The 10,978-nt window shown below is 49.5% G+C and overlaps 1 protein-coding gene across 1 annotated transcript; it reads right to left on the bottom strand.

Moving 5' to 3' along the window:
• Positions 1-230: 230 nt before the first annotated feature.
• On the bottom strand, positions 231-10,777 carry LOC117147355 (brefeldin A-inhibited guanine nucleotide-exchange protein 3). Its single transcript, XM_033314218.1, has 9 exons — positions 10,589-10,777; positions 9,895-10,156; positions 8,968-9,101; positions 7,802-8,442; positions 7,424-7,744; positions 6,082-7,360; positions 5,644-6,011; positions 5,145-5,580; positions 231-5,075 (listed from the first exon to the last, which is right to left on the bottom strand). Exons 2-9 carry the CDS (start codon positions 9,977-9,979, stop codon positions 2,178-2,180), a joined length of 6,162 nt encoding a protein of 2,053 aa, XP_033170109.1. The 5' UTR covers positions 9,980-10,156; positions 10,589-10,777; the 3' UTR covers positions 231-2,177.
• Positions 10,778-10,978: the final 201 nt, after the last annotated feature.

The following is a 10,978-nucleotide window of genomic DNA, read 5'->3' as shown; positions in this document are numbered from 1 at the left end:
TCATAATTGTATATAATATATATATATATATAAATGGAAGATTTTAAGTTGCTCAATACTGAAGAGGAACAGAGAACTGTGTCTTCGTTTAAGTGATAATTTTTAGTGATCACCACTTACCGCTGATCTGGCAACGTTGGATATACTGTTATCTCCCAAAGCTGCAGTGTGACCAACAAACTTTCGAAGCTCTCCACTTGAAACTCCGCAGTAAAACACACATGCCATTCACATTTGTTTAGTAAAGTTGCGAAAGCGTTGTGGAGTCGTTTATTCTCATTCATGTTACAAATGCACTCTTGGAGAGTTTTAGTAATAGCCTAGCGCGATCGCGGTCTTTTCTTCATTTGTTCTACACTTTCTGCGGGCCTCTGCAACTGCTCTCTTCGCACTTACACTTACAAGTCAATAGAAAGATATAGATTGAGAGAGTCGAGATGGGCAAGTAAATAACACAAGTACATGGTTCTCTATATACTGTATACGACGAAGCGAAAATAAATGTATATTTGTATAGATTTATAATAATAGTATATGTATAGATTTGTAGCGCTGTTGCTAATAGTTTTCACATATAAAAATGTTTCCTTTGTTAGACATTTACAACATTTATATCCAAGTGGCAACTATAATACATATAAGTACATTTATGTATATCAATATATAACTCTTTAGATCTTTATATAGGCATATAACTGTACGTAGCTGTCTGTATATGTAGGTATCGGTATCATTATTAGCTGGGCGCGGGACCAAACGATGGTGGGACAGAGGCAGGGGAACCCGGAGTTCTAAATATGTATATATGTACTGCCCGATTCCCGATCTGCTCCGATCCCTGATATTATGTGGCATGTGTGTGTGGGCGTGAAAATATAGGCTAGTAAGCTTTGATTTGATAGTGCAGCAAGGTGGCTAGAATTTGTTCGGTTACAATACTTCCGATATTTTCCGTATTTTTCTCTTAGGTACGCACACTGGTACAAAAGTATGCAAGTATTTGTTTAAAGGCAGCGCGGGACTACTTGGACACACATATGTTTTTTTTAGTATAGGCTCTATGTGTACGCGTTTGTGATCTAATCGTTAATGGTGGTAATCGTGGATTAATGGGCGGCACTGATTTTGTGTTAGTTAACATTCGCTATAAGTTTACATAGGTTACACTCTTAATAAATATATTTATATATGTATATATATAATTTACTGATTTTAGGGCGGGGCAGGTGCTCGCTGATACATCTTTACAATATTAGAAGTCGAAAAGTGCTGGGAAAGGGGGCGTGGTTGGGGGCTAAGCGGGAGAAGGAGGAATGGGGGCGGGACCGTGCAGGGGCTAAGTGTGAGAAAGTCTTGACTAAATGTAATGTACAGGACTACGTTGTCTACGCTTCATCGTCATATTCATCCTCTAATCACAAGATATCCTACATATCTGATATCCTTGCAATGCATCGACATTGTTGTACTTTCGATAGATTTGCTTTTTGTGCTGGCATGTTGAGCTTTTACTTTGAAATGGTTTGCCTGCTGTGCTGGGAACCGCGGGCGAGAGGGACAAATGGAGAGTCTGCGAATAGTGTGACCAACGTTGCTAGTAAGGCATAGCAATTATTTTTAAAGAAGTTTGTTATATGGTATAGAATGTGCGAAGAAAACAACGAACTGTTCTACGTATTAAACGTATCCCGAAATTTTCAGAAACTGTAATACCTGCTTCATTAGTCAATTAATAATACAATAGTTGAATACTTTACGTAACATCGAGTTAGAAGATAATACTGATACTGATAGCGCTGAGGTATAGATATTCTATATCATAGTTTGCTGGAGCATATCCACTTACACACCACAAATATATATGTAGGCATAGGTAACAAGAACAACACGGACAACACTTTCACATTCTAGGGCACAGCTAAGGACACAGCCATTGCCCATTGATATACTTGTGATATATAGTTGGCCGCACTGAAGCATCAACCCTCCACCGACGGAGAGAGACAGATATAGAGAGTGAGACAGAGAGAGCATGAGATGCAGACGTAGCTGTAAATTAGCCATTTGGGAGCGGGAGAAGGATTACTTTCGGAGGACTTCTCGAAGGAGGAGGAAGGATCCATTAGTAGGGGCAGGGGCTGCGCCTACAGATCAAAATAAAACTCAACAAGCATGGCCTAAAACTGGTTGACCTTCAGCTCGTTGCCCTGCAGCTGGACTAGACGGAAGGCCTCGCGAATAGTCGGGGTCATTAGGAGCTTGAGGTTCTCCTCGGCCTCGCCGGGCAGCGATCGAAGAAGCTCCATGGAGGCCACCACTAGCTGGGCGAGCGCAGCCCTCTTGTAGTTGGAGTCTTTGAGGATGCTGCTGGCTCGCTGCTGCTCAATTTCCGGCGAAATTGACTCCGCCTCCGAGGACTTGGCCTGCCGATTGGTGTCGAACGGATTGCTACGGCATTTGGGCTGGAACTCGCTGATCAATGTGGTCATGGTCACATTCTCCTCCTCCTGCAGCTGGACGCACTTGCTGGGCGAGGTGCTGCTGCCGGATCCGGATCCGGAACCAGAGCCCGTGTCTGTCATCTCGGCATCTCCATTGCCGTTGAGGGAGATGCACATGGGCTTGGTCTGCGGATGGTGGAGCAGTTGCGGTGGCTTCTGGCGCAGCTTGCCCGAACCACTTTCGATCTCATGAAGGGCAGAGTTACTCAAGTACAGCTCACATACCAGATTCCAGGCGTCCTGCAGGCAAAACAGATATCGCACGAAATTCTCCTTCTTCTTCACAGTGGTGGTGTTCAGGCGGGAGCATGACTCCAGAATGAAGTTCAGATCCTCCGGTCCCAGATTATAGACTACAATGTCGTTGAGATGCGAGTCGACCAGCGCTATATAGTAGATCATCCACGAGGAGGTCATCTGCTTATACAGATTCGCGGCGTACTCGATGTTCGACACCTTCTGCATGAGGAACTTGAGGCCGGGTCGCGAATCGAACTCCAGGGCGGACATCAGGTACTGCTTGACACAGCGCAGCAGGATCTCCTTGGAGCGAAAGTCCAGGTCGTAGTCGTGACTGGGTGAAGCCGCCGAAGCGGCATAGTTGTCGAAGATGCAGGTGGACACCGCCTGGGGCACACACTTTAACCGCGACAGGAGCAACTTGGCCACCAGCTGAAGCAACATTTGGTTAGCCAGCAGACCGACCACCAGGTTCTTGAACGGAATCCGGATCACAAAGTTATCCAGGTTCGAGTTGAAGCCATTGTTAAGCGGGTACAAGAGAAACGAGTAGCTCCGGTCGTCTGACAACTTGCACTGCGAGGCACTGGGCGTGGGAGCCTGATTCTGACCTGGTTCCCGCTGATTGTCGGACAGGAAGACCTGCTGGGCCAGCGCATATATCCTGGCCAGCTCTTCCAGGCTGCTATCCCGTCGGGCAGCCACCTTCACGTTAGCGCAGTCCCCGTAGAAACTATTCGACTTCTCGTGGAAAGCGAACGACAGCTGACGCAGCGGAGCAATTGTCACGGTGCAGGCGCGATGGATTGCAGAGCAGGCGATCATCCACTGCGATTCATTGAAGAGCATGCCGGTGGAGAGGATCACATGCTTCAGACAGGAAACCGATATCCTAGCGATCGCCTCCTGCGACTGAGCAGCACACTCGATTAGGACCAGCAGCAATTGCTTCAAAGCCAGCGTGGCCGAACCCGAGATCTTAGTGGGCGATTCTATTAGGTTCGATCCGCCTCCTCCGACACCTCCTCCATTCTTCTGCTGCTCCTCGCTAGCGGAGCTGGAGCTACTGTCGTACTGCTGAGTGTAGCCACAACCGTGATCTTGTACAGACGGCGACTGCTGCTGCTGCTGCTCTCTTTCTATTCTTTCCGTCACGAACTTCAGCTTGGAGTACAGAAGATTGTCCGCGGGATGAACTATCTGCGCCAATCGCGTCTTGGTTCCCGCTCCTAGACGCCGTTGCTCCGGCACCGATTTCTCTATGAACTCTACTACCAGGTCGGTGGTCATGCAGCAGCAGTGTTTAAAGTTCTTCTCTACAAGCTGCCAGGAGGAGCCCGTTTTGTTGATGTACCTCAGCCAATCCTGAATCATTGGCACCAGCAGGTGATTGATGCAGTAGAAACCGAAATCGATGCCCGGGCTGGCCAGCAGGTTCTTGAACAGCTTGAAGATCGTTTGCAGGATTGGCGCCTGGTGGGAGTAGGGACAAACAATCAGCGAGTTTGTGAGCCCATCGAGCAGCAGGAACCAAACTTTGAGCACACCCGACGGCTTGTCCATCTCGTCAATCTTGACAATGGTGTCCTTATCGATGTGCAGAGACCTGTAGGATATCATGTACTGCTCATTCCGCGTCTGCAGATAATCGTTCCCGAAGTAAGTAAAGTTCTCCATCGAACTGGGAATATTCGCGTCAATGATGTGCGTGTAGGAGATGCCCTTGATCTTGTACGTCGAGTGGAAGTTGGGACACTTGGGCATACTGTGCATGAAACCAAGGATACTGGAGCACCGCTCCAGGAAGCGAAGAGTCTCGTGGAGGAAGTCCGTGGGCCGGAAGGTGTTGTCCTCCTCCTGCTGGCCACCACTCGATGTAGTTCCTCCCGCTGCACTTCCACCCCCACCGGAACAGGCATTGTTATTTCCTCCTCCAGAAATCTCCAGATAGGACAGCAAGCACAGAATGCAATCCAATCCGGCGTTGGCAAACACCAGCGTGTTGTCCGAGTCGAGGAACACCCGGAAGATATCGATGATGTTGCTCATGTTCAGCATCCGGCTTCGAGCATTCCGAAGCGTACCAAACAGTGGTCGCCATCCGGATCGGATCTCTGTGCGGTGCGCCTCCACCACCTCGTATAGACAGGCCACAATCTGATCCTGTACATCCACATCCGTATCCATGCTCAGCAGATTCTCGAAGGGCTTCAGCAGTGCCTCGTTGAAGTGGAAGTACGGCAGCTCTGACTGCTCCACAAGAAGCGCAGTAATGATGTCGTGGATATACTCAATTGCCCGCTTCGAAATCATCCGATCCCGGTGGCAGGCAGCCTTTGAATTAGATAAAAAACATATAATATAAGTTTAAATAGTAAAAAATCCTAAAGAGGGAATACTCACGTCCATCAGATGCGGTCCTGTGATGGCCCAAACTTTGAGCACGTGCAGCAGCGGGCGGGAGCTGCGGAACACCTTCAGCGTGACATCTCCAATACGGTGAAGGAGCAGCGACATGGGCAGCGAGTCCAGCTTCTTCCAGCCCTTGCTGGGCCACCAGATGCGACTGCCCTTGCGCGCCACCTGGCTCTTGTACAGCTGATCCCTGGAGGCGCGGCACAAATGTTTGAGGAACTGACACAGCGAGGGCAGACTGAGTCTTTCGGCGGCGTCTCCAAAAAGATTTTCCGCCTGATGGGACAAGGCGCATAGCACCTTGGAGGTGTCGCTCTGACTCAGCAGCACCGTCTCATTCGTTCCGGAGTAGACCTTTAAGATGGAGGTGATGTTCGTATTGGGACTCTGCATCGGTGCCTGCAGGAAGCTATACACATCCACACTGAAGAGGAAATTTAATCAGTATATAATTGAAAAAGTACGGATCATATGAACTATCTCTTACCAGGTCTCATCATCATCTATGGGGATCGAGGACAGATTGAGCTTATCCTGGGCATTGCCGTTGCTCAGCTTTTCGCCCGTCTCCAAGTCGCGGCGACTGCTGCCCGGTGAGGCGGAAATGGCCGGATTTTGCATGCTGAAAATCTCATGTTCCAACTGGCTGACATGACGGCAAACGGCGAAAATGCTTGGCCAACAATCTGCACTGTAGCTGCCCAGATTCAGACCACCGGTGAGCACCACGTCCATGGACATGGCCTGGCTGGCAGAGATTCGCGGCCCGGAGGTCTGGCAGACGTTTGAAGCCAGCAGGTTGAGTATCTTACCGGCCAAATGCTGCAGATTCAAACTGTTGCTAAGCGTGGCGGCCTACAAATAGGGCAAAGAAGTATTCAATAAATATTATTATAGCTGAATATTATTTGAATATATTCCTTACCGAATGCAAACCATCCAGACACATGGCATACAGGGCCTCTCCGTTCGATTTATTTGCCTTGGCCTTCACCCTTAATGTTCGCTTAGAAAGGGCCACGAGTTTGTTGGAGGCGGAGCTGGTCTGCAGATCGCCCAAGCCGGAACTCAGCACGATAACCATCGAGTCCCAGCAGCAGGTGAGCAGTCGGCGGCATAGCTTCTTGGCTGCCTCTCGGCGCTTATCGTGCAGCTGCTCCTCCTCCTTGTGCTTCACATTGGCCGTCTGCAGGCGCTGCCACTCCGACAGCATCTGGGTCGCACCCAGCCCTCCGGCATCGCACAGCATGTCGACGAGGGCGCAGCGCGGCCCCATGCCTTCCAGTTGCTGGCGGGGCATGGCCTCCAGTACATTGCAAACGGTCACCGATTGATAGAGCTCGCACAGCCACGGCGAGGAGAGATAGACAAGGACACCCGTGTTCTGGACCGAAGTCACAAATTGCTGCTCCGACATGGGCACCAGGATATCCTTGTGGGACATGCCCTGGGCCACCTGCTCGTAGTAGCCGGCCCGCATCAGCTGCAGGCTGAGCAGCAGCGAGGAGTAGATGGCCAGGTAGATCCCGTCCGCATTGATGGCGGTCAGGTTGTAGTCAAAGTCTGAGAAGTTCATGCTGTTCTCCTGGCAAACGGCGGATGCGAACTCCTGCATCGCCTCGTCTAGCTCCACGCAGCTGCGCAGTCGCAGAAGTTTCGGGACCAGATCCTGCCTCAAGGCCCGAGCGAAATCGCGAGCGTGCTGCCGATCATTATCGCTATCGGTTCGTATGGGCATCACGGGCGCCTCCAGATGCGAGTATGGCCAGCGGTTCTCCACACGAGACGTTTCATCGCTAGAGCTGCTTGGATCGTCGTCCTCGGGTCCTTCTGTGTCCCCGGAACCATTGGAGGCAGCATCCTGCTCATGCTGCGGCTCACCCTCGCTCTCCGATCCCGACGAAGTTTCGAAAACGGTCTGCCGGAACTCAACTATGGCATCTCGATACGGAGCTGGAAGGCGGGCCATACTCTGATAGGTGAGTGGACCGGAGTAGTCCGCATCCTTGAGCAGGTCGTGCCGCCCGTTGACCACCTGGACGATCTGGTCGCTGATCATGGACTCGGTGAGCTCTCCGCTGCAAAGAACTTGCAGGCTGTCCAGCAGGGCCACCATGCACTCCACGCTGGCCTGCAGACTGGCCTCCGTTGCGGAACCCACGCCGCTGGCGCCATAGGCACACTCTTCCATGGCGTCCACCAAACTGAAAATAGTTTTATATACGTTATGTATTTCAATGCACAATGCACTCCATAATATAACTTACAGCCGGAATAACGCCATTTCATCGCTGCATCCTTGAGCGGTGTTCTTGTCGACATAAAGAATCACCGCCAGGTCGATCAGGCGCTCCGGGCTCTTGAAGATCTCCCTAACGCATCGAAGTGGCTCTGTGCGATTTTGGGGAGCTGGCAATAGAAGCATTCGATGGAAAAGGGCCTCCAGCATGGGCCGCAGTGATCCGTGGGCTCCGGCAATCCGGAGTAACTGTATGGCAGTCAAATAGACGCAGCGTGCTTGGGGACCATCCAAACCAGGGCCAGTGAAGAAGCCACGAGCCTCGTTCTCAATCATGTGTAGCGCATCCCTTAGATAATGTATATTTGGTGATTCGATATTTTTACTTTGATTTCCTTTTACTAACTTGTAAGTAAACTTCTTGTCCAGGTTGATCCTTCCTGGGGATCCCAGTGCCGCCGCCAAAGTCGGGCAGAACTTCTGCCAGAGAAACGAGGTGAAGTGCGGATTGGCATGTACATTCCGGGGCAGAGCGGAGCTCAGCGTAAGGATGCATTCGGTGAGATACAGCGAGCTGTGGTTCTCGCACTTCTTGTTCGGCGAGGCATTCACGTTAGGCTCCACCAGCCGGCTGCAGAGCCACTGCATCACCGGGATGACCTCGTTGTAGACGGCGGAGGCCTGCGTCTGGGTCATCAGACCGGCGGGCGCCGTTTTCTTAACCTCTTCGGCCTCCTCGATAAGAAATGCGCAAAATGTACGCAGGCACTGGGAGGCGGCGGCCAATGAGGCAGCCTTGGTGGCCCGCGAACCCATCTCCCAGCACTCGCCGCACCTGGACAGGATCTCGATGAGGAGGCGGCCGTTCAGGGTGCATGCGGGCGAGCAGGCCATCGCCAAGAAGAGTCGGAGCACGTTGACCACCGTGTCCTCGCTGCTCGTCGTAGGCAGGATGCCGTTAGTGGCTCTCAGGAGCTGCGATGGCAGCCACACGGAGTCGTCCTCCGGCTCGAGGCCGATGTAGAATCGTTCGTCCTTGATGACGCGCTAATGGGATGACAAAGAATGGAAAAATAGGATTAGCAAGGGCAGTAGTAAATATAGATAGTAAAAAGGATAACTGGAAAACCAAGGATAAGTCGCAGGAATCTAGAACAAGTGAATGGCAATGGAAATTAAATACCCAGAGCAAATGGGCAAGCAAATCCGGAATTATTGATTACCATGTTGTTAACCAGTCATAAACAAAAGTCACATCCGACCCTGGAGGACTCGCAGCAATTAGTCGATTCCGCCCGTTGCCCACCAATGCCCCAATGGCCCACATATGCCAAATGCTATATGCCCATATGCCACATGCCATCTCCCATGTCCCAAATCCCATTGCCCCTATCTTTTGTTCGGTGAGCAGTGTGTGCACATGGAATGATAAATCCGTTTTGTTCGCCGGAAGTTCCGGCCGGAAAATGTGTGTCAGTGGTTGTTATGGCCATTGTTAGCCCACAGTCCCATTACCATTTGCCCAGTTTACTGCCCCTTCCGATAATCGCCGTTTCCGGACGGTGCACTTACATGGAGGCCGTTGAGTCCCATCGTGATGAACTTGGGTCGCTTCGTGTCCAGCGCCATCTGCAGAGCGGTAAAGCAAACGGAGCGCAGCTCGTGCGACGGATCTCGGTGGATTCCATGCTGGCGGTACAGCTTATCTGCAGGGTCAACAAAATTGGGTCATTATTCAGGCGGTATTAGTGACAAAATAATGTCTTTATCAACTGAAAATCGTATTGTAATATCTTCTGCTCTTAATAGCGCGCGCAAAAAGTTACATTCCTTGTCGGTGGCAAATCGGCGCGATTAACGTTTATCGCCTTGGACACACAAGTAGGTATGTATGTAGCTACTGCAGGCAGTAAAATCTGTCCCGATAAGCGAACGGAAACGGTGCGGGGAGTCCCACGCTCCACCATCCGCAAATCGTTGCCTACTTTCCTGCATCGCTGACCGCGAAATCTCCCACACATCGTTGCCTATTTCCCTGCGACGCCACGCAGGAAAAAACAAAAAGAGGCTACAAAACTGAACTTTCGAAGCAAGAAAAATAATATTCTGTTATCTCCTTTATGTGAAAATATATAAAATAATTTTATTATTATAAAAAATTTAGGATTTTTAATTTATAATGCATTAATTATTAATATAACAACTTATAAAAGTAAGGTAATGAAAATCCAAGACTTTGCCGAAATTTAAGTGCCGCGCTGAAGAAGTGAAGGGCATTGCACAAGTGAAGTGCCAACCAACGGTAAACAACAAACATTGGTGGCAACAAAAGCAACTAAAGGGCAAGGGAAAGCGAGAAAGGAAGTTAGGAAATGGCAATAATCTCGTTCCTTCGCTCGCTCTCTCCCTCTCTTATTCTTTCTCACTTTTACCGTGCTAACTGCAAACGGAGTTCACACATATCGCAAAAAAGAAAAGAGCACTCAAAAAAAAACTCACCGTAAGCGATTTGCGCCGTTTGCCGCAGCGCATTGTGTTTAGTGCCCGTTGACTCCTTGATAATGAGCAAGAAGAGGTCCTCCATATTGCCCGTCTCTTTCTAAGCCTTTCTGTAGTTGTGTGCGTTTCTGTGGGCCTAATGTCGCTCTGGTGGTGTGCGTGCGTTTATGTCGCTGCTTCAGGCGATTCCGCTTGCTGTGGTTGTTGCTTCGTCCTTGCACGCCATCATTGGTAGTAACAACAACAACAACTCAATTAGCGCCTAAAAAATTGGTAGTAAAATCAATACAAACGAAAATAATAACAATAGAGCTACGGCGAAGGATGATTGTATACATATGTTATGTTGCCGCCATATGTATGCACACACATACACACACACATACGCACTCGCTCTCACACACACGACGGAAAGTTTCAATGTGGCGTTTTCGCGTCACGTCACTTTTGCACTTTTCAAAAACTTGTGCACACTCATTGCAATTGTGCACCTTCGAAAAGTTCAAACAGTGTGTATCCGTTTTCCTTGAAAAACTTTTCCTACTTTCACACATACACACACACGAACACATGTACAGGCGAACAATGCACCAGGCAATTGCAACGGTACTTCTTTTATAAATTAAATCCATATGTCAGGCGATATCCACAGCCCCACAAGCACTTTCCACAGCGATTACTCATCTGAAATTACCATTTCTTGCAATGGAAAAGGTCCATAGTCCTTGGTAACGGTATCCAGCCACCACTTGTGGTTTTTCCCTATGTTTTCCACCGTTATTCCGAACTTTACTTTCTGTTTTTTTTTTTCCTCTTGTCTTTCCGGGGAAAAATGCGCTGCACTTGTCGTTGGATGCGTCAAATGCTGTGTGACGCGAAAGGAAAGCACTTTCTCCATTTACGGCGGAGTGCGCCGTACCGTTAGCATTGCGCATGCCTGCCAGTCAGCTGTTCGATTGTACCATTTATCGGTCAGCTGAAAGTTTGGAAAAACCAGGGCAGCGGGCACAATTTGAAAAAAAAAACAGCATTACGACCCAAGGAAAACCTATGTAGTTTCTATACAACAAGCCGCATAACCAAT

This window comes from Drosophila mauritiana, chromosome X, assembly GCF_004382145.1.
Source record: "Drosophila mauritiana strain mau12 chromosome X, ASM438214v1, whole genome shotgun sequence".
Taxonomy (NCBI): Eukaryota; Metazoa; Arthropoda; class Insecta; order Diptera; family Drosophilidae; genus Drosophila; species Drosophila mauritiana.
Note: the sequence above shows the minus strand (reverse complement) of the source record. Positions and strands in the feature narration are given on the sequence as shown.